At 37.2% G+C, this 16,781-nt stretch overlaps 1 protein-coding gene and 1 long non-coding RNA gene across 5 annotated transcripts in view; one reads left to right on the forward strand and one right to left on the reverse strand.

Annotated features, from left to right (window-relative positions):
- Positions 1-16,453, reverse strand: part of ccdc141 (coiled-coil domain containing 141) — a 49,527-nt gene extending 33,074 nt beyond the window's left edge. For both annotated transcript variants that reach the window (XM_058393190.1, XM_058393189.1), the window contains exons 1-6: positions 16,095-16,453; positions 9,417-9,539; positions 4,098-4,289; positions 2,818-2,926; positions 1,761-2,014; positions 287-406 (exon numbers count right to left, since the gene is read on the reverse strand). In XM_058393190.1, the coding sequence (XP_058249173.1) occupies positions 287-406; positions 1,761-2,014; positions 2,818-2,926; positions 4,098-4,289; positions 9,417-9,539; positions 16,095-16,295 (999 nt within the window). In that variant the 5' untranslated portion in view covers positions 16,296-16,453. The remainder of the gene's footprint in view (positions 1-286; positions 407-1,760; positions 2,015-2,817; positions 2,927-4,097; positions 4,290-9,416; positions 9,540-16,094) is intronic.
- On the forward strand, positions 388-9,543 carry LOC131355021 (uncharacterized). 3 transcript variants are annotated; one of them, XR_009204810.1, is made up of 5 exons: positions 388-522; positions 1,787-2,020; positions 3,213-3,287; positions 4,104-4,315; positions 6,926-9,409. It is a non-coding gene; the product is annotated as an uncharacterized LOC131355021 (long non-coding RNA). The 3 variants fall into 3 exon arrangements; XR_009204809.1 differs by lacking the exon at positions 3,213-3,287 and having other exon boundaries at positions 9,405-9,543; XR_009204808.1 differs by lacking the exon at positions 3,213-3,287.
- Positions 16,454-16,781: the final 328 nt, after the last annotated feature.

Genomic DNA, 16,781 nt, shown 5'->3' on the forward strand with positions numbered 1-16,781 from the left:
AGCTCTAGGGAATATTTTGTGGAACTTTCTATAGATTTATTTTCCAGAATATTCCACGCCAGAACTAATTCATGGGTTTCACAGCAACGGAGAGAACTTTTAGCAAAATCAAATCATTTTATTGATACTGATCTTTCTTCTACTTCAATAAATTCAATACATTCATAATATTTAATACCATTTCAGCAACAGTAAACAATAGTTCAGCTCGTGTGAGAGTTTTAGTTATATCCCTCCTCAGTATTTGTGCTTTGCTTGTCAAACTCCTTATAAAACAAAACCCTACCTTGGCTTTAAGTTCAAATTCTTTATACTCCTGCAGTAACTCCTCACTTTCAGACAGGGATGAGCCCAGCTGATTCCTTTCCAAGAACGGGTCGGCATTTTCCTTAAACCAACGTGTTACCTGCACGGCAAAGAGAATAAGAGGGCAAACAGTTACAGAACTCTCATAAACAGAGACTGCGAACAGCTTTAGAGATTTGGGAGGCAGCAAAGAGCAGGGAGAACCTCGCTAAGATGGTAGGAGGAATAAACATTGAAAAGAGAAAAGATTTAACAATGTGAGCAGAACTTGATATTGCTGTAAGACAGATTTGCACTTTAGTTCTTGTTGTGTGTGTGTGTGTGTGTGCAATTTACATTGGATATTTTTTAAATAAAAATTAACAACCTGAGTGTTTCTTCTACGAGTTACCAGCTGATGACATCCTGATAAAACGTACATAGTTCACCATCCGTTCATTTTCAAACTGCAAATGAACACTTACTGAGATTTCTCAGTATACCTCTGCTATTGTATATTGATTAAAACTCTTAGCACCTTTATCCTCAGGATGTAATGTATCAGTCCGCACTATATTTTTCAAAACGTAAGATTTTTTTTTTTTCTCCCCATCTTTAACAACTTACACCAAGCAACATACAGTACTCAGCAACAGTTTTAGGCAAACACATTTTTATTACATTTTTTTTAGATGTTTAATATACAGTATGTCTTCAGAGTATTGCGAGTTGAAAGGGGTAAATAGTTCATTTCCATTCATTCATCTATTGCAACAACCCTATTTTGGCACTTCATAGTGACTTGTGTAGAATTCATCATTCAAGAAAAAAAACAGAAATTATAGCAAAACTATATTTGGATTCTTTAGCAAGACATGCAGCTATCTTGAAGACCCAGGCATGTTATATCAACTCAAACATTTAAAAGGAATAAAACTGTTTGGCAAATTCAATTCGATTCAATTTATTCGTATAGTGCTTTTAACAATGGACATATAATAAAAACAAATAATTAAAAAAATAAAGTTTAAAATGAAGTTACTATTTATCCTTAACATTTATCCCTAATAAATGCAAGCCTGAGACGACAGTGTCAAAGAAAAACTCCCTGAGATGATATGAGGAAGAAACTTTAAGAGGAACCAGGCTCAGAAGGGAACCTCATCCTTATTTATGTGACACTGGACAGTAAATAATGTGAATGTATATAAATGATGTCAAACACATTTCAGTTTAAACCTACTTCACCTCTGATTAAGTTCCCTGTGTCACTGATCCAGTTTTATCCACTCACTAGCCACCGATTAGCGAATATTTGTTCCATTACAGCACTTATTCTACCATTTAAATAGGTTGAAAAAAAAACCCTGACAATCTTCTTTATGTTTCAAGATGTTACATTTGGTAATGTTTCTTCAAAAGTCATATTTATTTAGTCAGTCAGTTCTAGTATACTCTTCTATCAAGTCACTTACTTCCTGTTCTTGTCTCTCCCACTCAGTGATACTGTTATTCACTTCCTGATTACGGACTTGTTGAACCATGCACTGGTCAACTGCCCTGCGTCGGTCTTGCAGGAGCTCCATCAGTCCATCCACTTTTCTGTAGCTGTTCCGGGCACCGCGTGCCCCACCTCCATACCTCAGAGCCTCCTCGGCCTCGAAGCTCTTCAGAAAATCCAACAACTCATAACTTTTATTCAGTGCCAGCATGGACTTCTCCAGCAACCCTGAAGGTTCATACAGTGGCATTAAAACATTTTGATGCACTTTAAAATGTACTGAAGTCTACTAAATGCAATTAATGAATCATTTTTTAAAAGCACCAATAATCTTATCGTTATATCAATAATTATTTAAAAAAAATATTCATTGAGAAAAACTTTGTCATGCCACATGGTAGGAGTGTATATAAGAGTAAAAGGTATTTTTATGTTAACACTAGTGTTTACTGCACACAGACACGTTTAGATTTATTCCACTAACACGCAGTCCATTAGCTCCATGACTAAAGCTTTTATTAGTGCTGTGGTCATTCCTCTTCATTAGAGTCTAATCTGTCAGTGTGGAGTGGTGTTAGAATGACAGATGAACAGACTGGAAGAACAATAATGTCCATGGCAGAACAACAAAATAGATAGACAGATAGAAATAAGGACAAACAGAGCAATAGATAGATAGATAGATAGATAGATAGATAGATAGATAGATAGATAGATAGATAGATAGATAGATAGATAGATAGACAGACAGACAGACAGACAGACAAACGGAAACAGATTAATAGATAGACAGACAGACAGACAGACAGACAGACAGACAAACGGAAACAGATTAATAGATAGACAGACAGACAGACAGACAGACAGACAGACAAACGGAAACAGATTAATAGATAGACAGACAGACAGACAGACAAACGGAAACAGATTAATAGATAGACAGACAGACAGACAGACAAACGGAAACAGATTAATAGATAGACAGACAGACAGACAGACGTGTGCGTGTGTTTGGTTAGCAGTTCACTCACCTCTCTTCACGCCGCTGTATTTGTGCTTCAGCTCAGTTAAACACACTTCACCGTTCAGTTTGCGTCCAGCACGCTGCATCTCCTCCGCTTCATCAATCTTAATGGCAAACTACAGTCACACAGAGAGAGCACAAACACAACACACCGATTAAATTCATCACTATTAACACCTTATTAACACGTGTTTGATGGGTTCTGTATTAAGGTTAAGATCATTTCTAATGAACACTCGTGTAAATCTGTAGTGAATGTGTTTCCCTGTAGTGACAATAGAACAGAGCCTGTTCAATCCTAATCCACTTACAGTGCTGTTACTATAGAAACAAGTAAACTTTGAACAAGTGTATAGAATTGTAGTGTATAGAATTAATATGAAGCTGTGTGTTGCATTACAGCCTGTCTCAAAAATTCTCTCAGCGTCTTTTGAGTAAATCACAGACGGAACTGATTACAGTCATCAGTAATCACAGGTTTGTTAAACTCTTCTGTCCCAAAGCACACCCAGTCCTGACTGGACAATATACACACAAGCTCAAATATACTGGTTTCCCTTTTTAAGTCCAATCTGCAAAGGACCTCATATCTTTTCTTTTCTGCCCTGTTCTTTCATGTGTAATTTCAGCTCAGTGTGAATTCCCAAAACTAATAATAAAAAAAGCCCGGGCTTAAAAAAAGGAGAAAAAAAAACAGAGGAAACAGCTGTTAAGCAAACACACACACACAAAACACACACACACGCACAAAACACACACTCAGTTCAGATGTGGAAGCAGCAACACAAACTCTGAACTATAGTGTAGACATAGACGACACCTCTTCTCTCTCTTTTTCTCCCCCAAACCATCCCCATCCCTTCTTAGTCTCTTCATACTCTCACTCTTCATTTACTTAGTCATTCCTCTCTCTCTCTCTCTCTACTCACTCACTCCACATTATCTATCCTCTAGCTCCTGACTCTCTCATTCTTTATCTCAATTTCTGTCTCTTTCTCCCTCATTGTATTATTCCCCCTTCTCTTTCACATTTCTCTATTCTTTCTCTCATCTTTCTGTATCATTCTTGCTTACTGTCCTGTTAACAGAAACTGATCTTGACATTTACACTGGTCAAACTAACTGGTCTCTAATGTGTCTGCTGCGATTAGCTTAACCATATGAATTTAATTACTTTAATCACAGTCTCATTTGAGATCATTTTATACATTATTTCTTTTCCTATTAAAGTAAATACAGTGCATTTGCTCTTATGGCTTATGGTTGTGACACACTCGTCTCTCTCACCTCCAGAGCGTGGTCGTAGAAGTGGCAGGCCAGCTGCAGGAGTGAGCGCCGTTTCTCCAAGTTGCTCTCTAACATTTTCCAGGCCTCGCTGAGAGACATAGCCATGGCCTCGTACACATCCTCCTCACCTTCCTTCTCTGCCGCTGTCTTATCCGCCTCCTCCAGCAGCGCCCGCACGCCTCCTTCATTTCTCTGTCACACAAATTCATATTGCTTTGGTAAGTAAATAGACTTTGATTACTTCTCTCACTCTGCTTGATTTAATGAAACACTGATGAAAAATTACCAGCTGTACAGACGATTTGTGCGGTCTAAATGATTTGTGTACTGTTGTTAAAGCTCGATTTTAATGAGAGGCTTAATTTGCAGGATTGGGTTTGAACAACTGAAAGCATTTCATAGTCAGTATGGTGCATTCAAATCAACACTGAAACAGTTTACCACAAAAAAACAAAACAAACAACAAAACAAGACAATCTTAATGGCCAACGTCCCACTGCATTGCAGTATACTGAACACGTTTACATTTCTGACATTTGGCAGAAGCGCTCATCCACGCAGAGCTGTATAACGGCTTTGTTCTCTACCTGGAAAACAAATTGTCATGCTAGTGCAGATCTGTCAGAGTGTAAACATACCAACAAGCTGAGGCGTCAAATCTCAGAAGTGCCAGAAAAGCCATTGTTCAGTCCCACGAGCAAAAATCTCTCAATCTTCTGAGCTGAAGCTGTATTGCTGGATATGTAAATGTAAATCTGAGGCAGTGGCAAAAAGTTTCAACACTGAGAAATAACTTAGAATGGAGGACCCAGGCTTCTATTATTTTTCTCTTAAGGCTTAGAAAATCGACTTCACAACCACAAAAATTTGCAAAAGGCATAAATATGGATTTCAGATGCAATAAATAATCAAATGTTCACTCTAAATAAAGTCACAAAATTCTTCTTTTATCGATTCAGTGGAAATAAAAACCCTTGTGGTCATGATGTTATAGGAAAATAATCAACGATAGAGTGGTATGATGTTGCCTGATGAGAAAAGGGTGCCTGCCAAATGCCTTAAATGTAAATAAAAGGAGTCTCCAGAAATGTCATAAATGTTTATGGAAGGAGTCTCCAGTGTCAGGGCTTTGTATCAGTCAGAGATAAAGTATACACTTTGCAACAAGCTATCTTGTTAATTTACAGAAAAAGAAAAAATGGAATATGATGAAGAAAAGCTGGGCTTAAGTGCAGAGATCTTATGTTGCTTTATATCTGCTCCAAATGCCAAATGGCTTCACTAAAACACTTTGCAGGACATAAAAGTGGTCCTTGGCCACCATTAATGTTCCAAGACGTTCTAAACAGTGGAACCTTGGCATATGAATTTAATTTCTGAATTGATCTAGAGGCGAGTTCTTAATGCAAAAATTTGTATTGCGATTTGTCATTGCCAATTTTCCCATAAGAAGTAATGTAAATGCAGATTATCCGTTCCAGCCACACAAAAATATGACCAATATTACCGATACGAAGCGTATGTAAACTGTATGGCTGCTTACAAAGAACTGACCCAAGCCAAGCATTCCATGTCAAGGGTCCTCACAGGAAGTCGTGCAACCAAGCTTGGGCTAAAAATAAAACAGACCATCCACGCCACCAATCTGTCAACAAAAAAACACCTGAAATATCACCTAGCTTTTGAACGCATGCTGAAGGCAACGTTGGTATCGTGGGTTGACTCTTTCCAAACAGCTTTCACTGACTGAAAAAAAATTGGAAAATTCGCTTCAGTTGGCTTCACTTGGCTTTCCATTGACGCAAACAAGTTTCAAACATATGCTGATGCAAATTTCTTGCAAAATTTCAATTCTTAATGCGAAAATTCGTAAGGGAGGGCATGTGTATGCCAAGGTTCCACTGTACATGATTAGATGGATCACGTATACGGATTTGAAAAGCATATAATTGTTAATTTGTTGGGAGACTCTGTTCTCCTGGAAGGAGTCTCTAGTGTTAGTGTTTTGTAACAGTCAAAGTTGTAAATTTACAGGAAAGTTGAGACAGAGATGTTTACACTTTACAGTTTCTCAGTAACGTAAGCTGTATGTAAGTAAGCTGTATTTTTTTTGTCTTGGCAATTCATAAATAGAGAAAAAAAGAGAAGGATGTGTAAGGTTAGTCTGTTAGACTGCTATAACACAAGTGACAACAGGAACTAACATTATTTTATGACATTAAACGTGACTCTACACAGATAGAACTATGACATATACATTTCTGGCATTTATCCAGAATGACTTACAATTCACCTCACTTTTTAAACAACTGAGTAATTGAGGGTTAAAGGCCTTGCTCAGGGGCCCAGAAGTGGCAGCTTGGCAGACCTGGGACTCAAACTCACAACCTTCCAATCAGTAGTCTAACACCTTAATCATTAAGCTACCATATCCCTCACATGATCTGTTGTTCTTTTATTAAGTAAAAATGTAATTGTTGCCAGTTTGATTTGATATAAGAGGAATAAAACACTTCAGGATGTGGTGTTATATAAACTTCTGGGTGGTAAAAGTGAGTACACTTTTGAATCACATCCATCGCATCACTGATTAATTTTTAAATCCTTACAAAGGCTCTTTTTAATCCACTATCTACTGATCGATTTATTGATCTCCAAACCTGTCTATTTCATACCATAAAAATACATATAGAAAAATGCCAGATAAGGATGTACAGTGAAGCCGTGAGTCTGCAGTACTGCTACTGGTAGACTGTCATACTATCATTTATTTTCTATTGTCCATCAGTCTATAAGATGTCATTGTGTTTACTGTGTAACTTCCACAGTGAATCTGCATCTTATGCAAATGCAAAACAGTTCCTCACATCAGTGACAGATCCCAACTGCAACAGATCTGGAATAAAACAGCAGCTCTAGTTCAATACACATGGAGGATTCTTGACTTGGACACCTGACAGAGCAGAGAGTGAAGCAGCTGGCATGAGACACACTGGAGAGTAGGAGCTATAATGAGGACTGGAAAAAAACGAACAGTGCATTCTGGGGAAATAATATAAATCAGCATTTGCTGGCAAGAGGAAGAGGACATTCTGTGCAGGCGAAAGCAATAAAAATGAGAACAGCAAGTGAAACGAGGTGAGAAGGTCATGAATGGAGGAAAACCTGTAAGTGGGACATGATCCAGAGATGGGTGTGTGGTGATGATGTTATAATATTAAGACACAGGTTTATGAGGAGACCTTCAAAACTACACTAAATACACATACTACACTAAAAATAATGGCATGACGTGGAATTTTCTCAGTCCTGTTATAAGACAATACAAAAATATACTCTTTTTTTTTTTTAATTCAGGCAGCATAATCCTACCATTTATAAAAACATGAAAACATAATTGGTACTGTTTATTTTTTAAGCAATTACTGAAGAATAAAACCAAACATCTATTGCAAACCTTTATCTCAAAAAGAAAGAAAAAAAGAAAATATAATAATGGAAAATCTAAAACATTAATAAAAAATGGTGAAATGTTTTTTTTTTTTTTAAAAAAAGCATTAAATGCTTCTGTTGTGCTAGAGAATAAAGCAAGATCATATAAAAATAATCATATTTCCTTTTCAGATTTCTCCACTTACCCCAAATATAGGTGATTAGTCAAAAATTTAAGCAAACATGTTTGCTTGTTTTGTTTTGCAAAGGAGCTCACAAGTAATAAATGTCTTTCTCACTCTAGTCTTAGCCTCAGACACTCCTCCAAGCCTAACATTAACCTTTATATTTTTAACTATAATTCAATTCAATTCAATTTTATTTGTATAGCACTTTTTACAATGGACATTGTCTCAAAGCAGCTTTACAAATGAAGATAAACAGAGAAAGAAGAGGGGGAATAATAAATAAATAAATAACTAGAAATGAAAAATTATTAAATTAAATTTTATCCTTATTTATTTTATCCCTAATGAGCAAGCCTGTGGCGATGGTGGCAAGGAAAAACTCCCTGAGATGATATGAGGAAGAAACGTTGAGAGGAACCAGGCTCAGAAGGGAACCTCATCCTCATTTGGGTGACACTGGACAGTAAATAATGTAACTGTAACTGATTAATGTCCTTTCTATAACAGCAATCAATGGCCCATGAGGAACTATTAAGTCAGTGTAGTTTCTGAGGTTCTAATTGGCTATCTACAAATCCATGTATACTCTCTTTGGTTTTTCCAATTCAGAAAGAATCACAGAATTCCATCTTTATATGTTATCAAAGAAAATGAGTAAACAAGAACTTTGAGAGATACCTATGGGAAAATAATGTATGCATGTGGCTGTTCATCGGTCACGTCATTGAAATGGCCTCTTCCTGTCAAAGTAAGTTGACCACTAGGGAAGTGAAGCTAGAAGATGGGCTTGTATGATTAACATCAGTCTAGTTCTTATGACTCTTATGTAAAATTAACAGTAATATACCTACCTGCTTGGTGTCTTGCAGCAGAGGGGCTGAATCCTGAGCAGGGAGAGCTCATGGTGCAAAGCAAAGACACATTTTAGGTGAATCTTATTTTTATACATCTGAGTAGTTAAGGGTTAAGGGCCTCAAGGGCCCAGCAGAAGCAGCTTGGCAGGGCTGGGATTTGAACTTATGACCTTCTGGTCAGAAGAGCAACATTTTAACCACTGCTGAGGTTACTGTGCTGAAAACTCACACAGAAACCCAAAATAAAAATATCACATTGTTCTCTTAAGCCTGCCTCCAGCATTCTCATTCTCTTCACAGTTATACAACAGTTATATTTATATATGTCCCTTTCTTTAAATATATAGCAAAGATGTAATATAGCAGGTAGAGTTCAGATTTACACATTTAATTATAACTAGAAATGGAACTAAATCATCATCATCATCATCATCCACCCGCCAAACTTTGGGAGTCGAAGCCTAGGGAGTGGAACGAAACCCAATTTTAAGAGAGATCGTGAATAATTCTGGTTTCTTGAGATAGCCGCCTCCATAATGTCACAGCTTTCAGCTACACAGTGAAGATTTGCTCAGGAATACAGACGACAGTAAATCACACCGTGTCCTTAAGCACATCCCTGAAAATAGTTTGAGGCAGATAGGTACAGGAAAGATTTTCTGTACCAGATAAACGTTCACTGCATGTTATCTACCCTAGCCACATAGCATTGGTGCATATTTTAAGAAGCGCAATAACACTGCAACATGTCTTGACATGAATGAAACATTACATCGGAGGGAAAGCATTCTTGCTGCTGCTACTGTTGTGGTTATTTCATATTATTTACTCAGATATTCAGTCACCTTCAGTTTGACGAGCAGCTGATCGTGCTCTTCTAGAAGTTTCTTGGATTCGTCCTGATTGTTTCCAATCTCCAGGAGGTCCGGATGGGCTTCAGTCAGCTGCAGCTGCACCAGCTCTCCACACTGCAACAACACATACACACGCAAATAGACACAGAGACGACAAACCAAGGCCGTGTTTACATAGAGGTGAAACACTACTCCTGCATGTGCACTTCCTCTGAATGCCATGAACTGTAAACACTTCCCTACCATCACCACAATGTACCTTGTGTATCTCTATTTACAGCAATAATGTATATCCAACATGCCTGGGGGTCTATGCTTTTGCATGTAATACAGACCATTTTTTTTGTTCAAACTATAAATAAATATCGGAAAGCTTATGACAAAATCTATGTCGTTCTATGGGTGTTAACAAAATGGTAAGCTAAAGACGAGGCTGAGATGTGCTTCTAGTTTAGACATTTCTATTGTAAGAATTTATCATGTATTTCATACGTAGTTTTATAGGCGGTGTACTGGGTGTATGTGTAAAGTATTTAAAGAACACTGCAATGTTCAAGGTTACAGTTGTGGACTTTTATTTCTTTATAGTCCATTTTGAATGTCTCAATTTACATATCTAGGTAGGAATAATAAAAGGTATTTTTCACCAATACAATACATACGTAATAATGACACAGAGCTAAGAAGCTGAGCTTTGCCAAGAAACTTCCAGCAAAAAATAAAAACAGTATATAAAGAAATGATTTCAGTACATTTTACTTCCGTTCCACTGAGAATCTGTATGTTTTGTTTTTGAGAAATCTAAATGCATCACAAAACCTATGATATCTAAGTGTATTGTGGCAACTGATCATGATTTCATTATTAAAACACTCATATTAAGGTTAAGAATTTCCATCCAGCATACTAAGGTTGTTCTAAGTTGTAATTAAAACCCTGCTGCTGAGACATGACCTTTCAAAAAAAAGGTACCAAGCAGAACCAATAACCATCTAATGAAACTTTAACGCACTTAATTCCTGCTCCCATCAACCACGAACAAGAAACATAAGTACTTTTTGTACCTTTGAGCTGCTGGCAATATTCAATTTGTTCGTTGCTGATAAGGTTGTTACTTCAAAGGTTACCAAATTACGTGTGCATCGTAAAGAAGAAACATCTCTTAAGTTAGCTAGCCAGCCAACTTTTCCCAGTCTTTCTGGGAAGTTTATATTTACGAGTTGGGAAGTCGTAATTATAACATCAGTTGAGTTCAAATCACTTTGGTTAATTACCTATAAATATACAGCAATAATTTTAAACTCTAATAATACTAGCAGAAAATGAACAGAGAAATGAACATCAGGTGAGTTTTGCTTTTTTATGTAAAAAATAATCCATTTATGAAGCCACCGTTAACTTTATAATCTTTATTGCGCCATAATATCATATTTTGTGTGAGTAATTAGCTTGTTTTATTGTAAATGTTAACCAATTTGCTTGTATTTCAATGACTTACTGCATATCCTAGATGCATTATAGCTTTGGAGATGAGTAAACATTCAATTTTAATAAATATTATTATATAAATTTATTTTCAACTACAGACGCTGCATCCATTGATTTCTGAATGTTTTGGGCCTGACTTGGAAACTTGGAGCTCGAAGAGTTTCCACTTGTAATTACGAGTTGGTGGTGGCATTCATGTGTGTTCAACTCGTAAACACAATCTTTCCGTCATGACCTTGCTTACAACATTTGCTTGCTAGGATAGCCTGTAATCACTGCAAAATCAATTGTATTCACTTGTACTCAAGTAACCAGAACAAGTGTTTAAGAGAACACAGGTCATAGTCAATATATGTTAGATGCTTAAAATAAGGATGTTACTCTCAGAAGAAAATGGACATTAAAAAAAAAAAGGCATGACCCATTAAACAATAGCATGCTAGTTAGCTTTTAACCTAACCATGGCTTGTTAAACATCTTATTACCCAAATCTCAGGGCAATTTTGAGCTCATTGGTGACCTTTCGCAGCTGCTGTGGTTTGTCTAAACTGTGACACAAATGGTGGAAAGGCAGCTTCAGATATACGGACAGATGGCTATTTAATTGTCTGCACTGTATATTTTAAGCGCGTTGGCAGCGATCATTATGCTGGCATGTGTGACTCTTCACTAAGCGCATACCTTTAACTGCTACCAGTTCTCCTGAAAATTTGTGCATGTGTTCATGTGTGCACTCCACCTGACAACAAGGAACAGCATCCATGAAAGAGAACACCAAGAAACCTGATCGATAATCCAGAGCTTGTGTACGAGACGTGATTTTTCACAGAGTACAAGAGGAGTACTTAATGCTTCTCAAAGGAGTCGATAAACACAAACATTTAGTCAGTGTGTCAGGAGCTTTTCCAGCAGGAGAATTAAAGTCAGGTTGTAATAGATGACATGGAACCTTGGTCACTGCCGGATACACAGTACTCGTACGAGAGAAATTTGTCATTGCTGATGGCTGTAACAGAGAAGCCGTCACCTCCCACATGCTGATGGATCTGAACGGCTGAATGGATCTCCACACTCACTCATATCGGAGCCAAGGTCACTTCAGAATAGTGATGAAAGTCCACGGGGGAAGACAAAAGAAACCGGATCTTCTGCAGACCGAACTAATTAATTACCAACATGAATAGAAATACGAATGAAAAATACTTCATGGGACTAGTAAGAGTATTATCATGGAAAAGGATACACTTACAAACACAACACTAGCCCTGAAGTGAGGTATAAAACATGTGACATGCGACATGATGGAAAAATAATCAGACACAGAGTGGTGCAATGCTACTGTATTTTCCAATAACAGGCATGGGTTTTATTCCAATAGTTATTTACAATTTGCCAACACTAATAAATTTTATTTAGTTCAGAAAGTCGTGTTGTGCTTTTATTTCATTTATAGTTATGTTAAATGTTAAAAGTCTCTATGAAATAATTTACATCATTATAAACATTTTGATGACTAGTTCTGAAAAAAAGCTCTGACACTGGAGATTCCTTTCATAAACATTAAATAAATCTCTCCTTATAGAAAATTTATATAATCCATTTATATTGAATGTCCATCAGACACTCATGTAAGTTTACATTTGCCATTTGGCAGGCGCCCTTATCCAGAGCGACTTACATTTTTAACTGAGCAACTGAGGGTTAAGGGCCTTGCTCGGGGGCCCAGCAGTGACCGCTTAGTGGACCTGGGATTAGGACTCACAACCTTCTGATCAGTAATCCAGATTATTATATAACAGTGATTTTCCTAACATTAGGAACTACTGAGTTGCTGTTACCAAATAAATAAATTAATTAATTAATTAATTAATTAATTTCTTCAATACTATTACTACTATTATTATTATTATTATTATTATTAATAATAATAATAATAACAATGTTCCTTCAAAATTTTGTAGAGACCATTGATGCATTATTCTACAACTCTACAAAAATTACCACTCAAAACTATTTTACAAATCTACAGATATTTTATCACTTCATAGAACTATTCCAAGCACTATTATCCAACCCACTAATATATTTTACCACTGATTCTAGTACTCTACAGGACTATTTTATCACTCTGTAAAACTGACATTGCAGAACAATTTTGCCACTTTATAGAACTATTACAGCATTATAGAACTATTTTACTTTTTTGTAGAACTATTATCTATAGACCTGGTATAACTGTTTTAATAGTTTAATACCCCGAAGAACTATTTTATCAATATATAGATAGATATCAGTAGAAATAGAACTACTCTTTAGAGCATTTTCACCACCACATTAGAGCTATGGACAGTTCTATAGAATAATTTGAGTTCCACTATGTGCCTGACTGAGAAGCTGAACATGAAGCTAAATGATGCATACAAATCAGAGAAAGGCTATAAAAAGATCTTAAAATGTTTCCAGCTCACAAGTTCTACTTTGTGAAATGTCAGTGAAAAAAAAAAAGCCAATTAAAGGGAAGTCAAGGCAAGAGCAGGAAGAACAAGAAAACTTTCAGAAATATCTGTGTGAATGCCTGGCTGAAAAAAAACAAGGCAAAAGTCATCATAGAGCTGCAGGAAGGTTTAGGTGACACAGAGAGACGTGGTGTACAATGCTACTCTGCAGTGTTGCTTGCACAAACAAACATCATCTGCATGGAATAGTCATCAGAATGAAGCCTTATCATCTGTGACTTCATGATATCTAGATAACATAGAGGCATTTTATAAACAAGTACTGTGCATTGATCAAAAAAGACAAAAAAAAAAGAGAAAAGAACAACAAAGGAACAAAAATGCTTTTGATGAAAAGAACTCCTTGCTTATTGTTAAGAATGAAGGTGGATCTATTATGTTTTGGGGTTGTGTGACAGCCAGGGGCACTGGAAACATTGCACAGGTAGATGGAAGAATGGGTTTCGGTAAACATCAGCAAATTCTGGAGGCAAACATGTCAGTCAGGAGACTGAAGCGGAAAATACACCTCATCCATAACATAAACTACATCAAGAAGCACAAGCTGAAGCTTTCGGAATGACCCTCACAATCCCCTGACCCTGATGATCTTAAACATGCAAGACAGCCAAACAATATCTCAGTATGCTGAAGAGGTTATGTTCAGATCTTTCCACTATTTATAAGAAAGTGTCATTTGTTGCAGGATGCCCAGAAGTGTAACTATTCTATAGAGTCATTTAGCTATTCTACTAATACAATTATTCTACTACTCTGTTGAACTACGATATCAAACTTTACACAATACACTATCTAACTTAACAGTTTATACTATGTGCAATATGTACATCTTAGTATGCAATCAGATAAATCAAGCCATTTAACTTATGTGCAATCTTGTATATTTATATACACACTTATCAGGTATAACATTCTGAGCAGTGAGAGGTGAAGTGAATAAGACTGATGATCTCCTCATCACGGCTCCTGTTAGTGGGTGGGATATATTAGGCAGCAAGTGAACATTTTGTCCTCAAAGTTGATGTTAGAAGCAGGAAAAATGGACAAGTGTAAGGATTTGAGCGAGTTTGACGAAGGGCCAAACTGTGATGGCTAGACCACTGGATCAGAGCATCTCCAAAACTGCAGCTCTTGTGGGGTGTTCCCGGTCTGCAGTGGTCAGTATCTATCAAAAGTGGTCCAAGGAAGGAACAATGGTGAACCAGCAACAGGGTCATGGGCGGTCAAGGCTCATTCATGCACGTGGGAAGCAAAGGCTGGCCCGTGTGATCCGATCCAACAGATGAGCTACTGTTGATCAAACTGCTGAAGAAGTTAATGCTGGTTCTGATAGAAAGGTCTCATTATACACAGTGCATGACGGGATATATACACTGATCAACCATAACATTAATAACAGGTGAGGTGAAGTGACAGGTGAGTATCTAATTACAGTGTCACCTGTCAAGGGTGTCAATTCTCGATATGTTGGAAGCAAAAAAATGAGAAAGTGTAAGAATCTGATCAACTACCACAAGAACCAAAATATGATGTGTAGAAGACTGTGCCAGAGCATCTCCAAAACAGCACGTCTTGTGAGGTGTCCCCAGCATGCAGGGGTTAGTAGCTACAAAAACTGGTCCCAATAAGGATAATTAGTTCGAGGCTCATTGACGATACACAAGGTGAACGAAGTCTAGTCCATCTGGTCCCATCCCACAGATGAGCTAAAGTAGAACAAATTGCTGGAAAAGCTGAATGTTGGCTCGGATGTCAGAACACACAGTGTAGTGTCAGAGCTGATTTTGAAAGAACAGAGGAAACCTACACAGTACTGAGCTAAACTTTTCTACAGCAGCGTTTCATTATATATAAATATAGAGACATCTGCAAGAGCTGAAATTTGTGATGCAGGTCCTACAGATGAGCTCTTCAGGGTATATTTGAAAAAAAAAATGTTTAGCTCTCAGAACGGAGTACTGACATGTTAGCGTGACACCTTCAGTGTAAATACACTGTTTTATTACCAGACTATATGAAAGCATTGAGATGTAAGTGACAAGTCTGACAGGCCTCCCCACCCTCGAAGCTTACATGCCACAACACTATCATTACTCGATTATTTTAAGAGTCGGCTAAGCATTTCCAGCATCGTGTTTACTTCTTAGGTGGCAGCAATTATAACTTGTGCTGATAATTGATGTGTCACAGTTTGATGAAGTGTAATTTTAAAAGGTATTATAAGACTATTTGGTGTAGATTACTATGTATTTTTGTTTTGCACCCCTAAGGACTTGCTATTAAAGACCCTAAAGTCTACATGTGAGACTTTAGGCTACAGGTTTCAAAAGTTTTTATTAAAACAGCGTTAATAAATATACAGTATTCTGGCACATCCTAAGTTATTATACATTTTTATGCAATAATTTATCAGTAATTTGGTAGATTGGCATAAAAATACTTCTTTCATTAAAAAATGTCACTATGACGAAAATTATTATTTAACAACATTATATAAATTTTTAGATATGTCGCTGTAAGGTAGGCATTAAAGGCCGACAGTGATGTTTCACAACAATTGGTGCTTAGAAACTAATTATCCACAATATTTTAATTATCTATTAAAAATTATTACTGTAATCAGGTGGATATTACAGATTTCAAACATTAGCAACAACTTTGGTACCTTTAAAACAGCTACAACAATCTGTGTGTCTCCTGCCTGGACTGCCACTGTACTCAGCGTTGTGGTGGACACTTGTCCTCCTGGGTCACCTTCGCTGGACATTTTCCTCTTTCCCACTCCACAGGAACAGCAACCAGGCCGTAATCCACAACTCTGCCCTTTCTGTGTCTCGGTTTTGTCTCTGCAATATTCCACAGACATCCAAACCCAAACACAGGGAGGAGGAAAAGCACTATTAAAGCAACAGCGTCCTCATGTCCCACGCACTCTGTCCTGCTCTCATCCAGCATGAAGTTATGGAGCTGCTTTTAGTTCAGCAGAGCAAGCTGAAGGGGCCGAGGCACAGTGAGGTAAAAATAGAAATATCCACCGGCTTTTATCACGCTGCACTGAAAGCAATTTGACACACCCCTAAGTTTGGTGACTTTGGGCCCCTACACGCTCCCTCCCTCCCTCTCAGTCTGCCTGTTGCACTCTGTCTACTGACCTTTTGTTTGTTTATTTATTTATTTTTCTTTCCGAGACATTTGAATAAAACAAGAGCTGTGGGCTTTAGAGGTTTTTAAATGGGGCTTAAATAATAGAAAAGGTCATTAAGAGGATTTTTTTCACCAAATAAAGTATTTTAGAGTTTGATTTGCTGCCAGGATTCTTCGTTAATCCCACTTTGCTTGGGGCTTAATGCAT

This window comes from Hemibagrus wyckioides, linkage group LG06 (genome assembly GCF_019097595.1).
Source record: "Hemibagrus wyckioides isolate EC202008001 linkage group LG06, SWU_Hwy_1.0, whole genome shotgun sequence".
In the NCBI taxonomy this organism is placed as follows: domain Eukaryota; kingdom Metazoa; phylum Chordata; class Actinopteri; order Siluriformes; family Bagridae; genus Hemibagrus; species Hemibagrus wyckioides.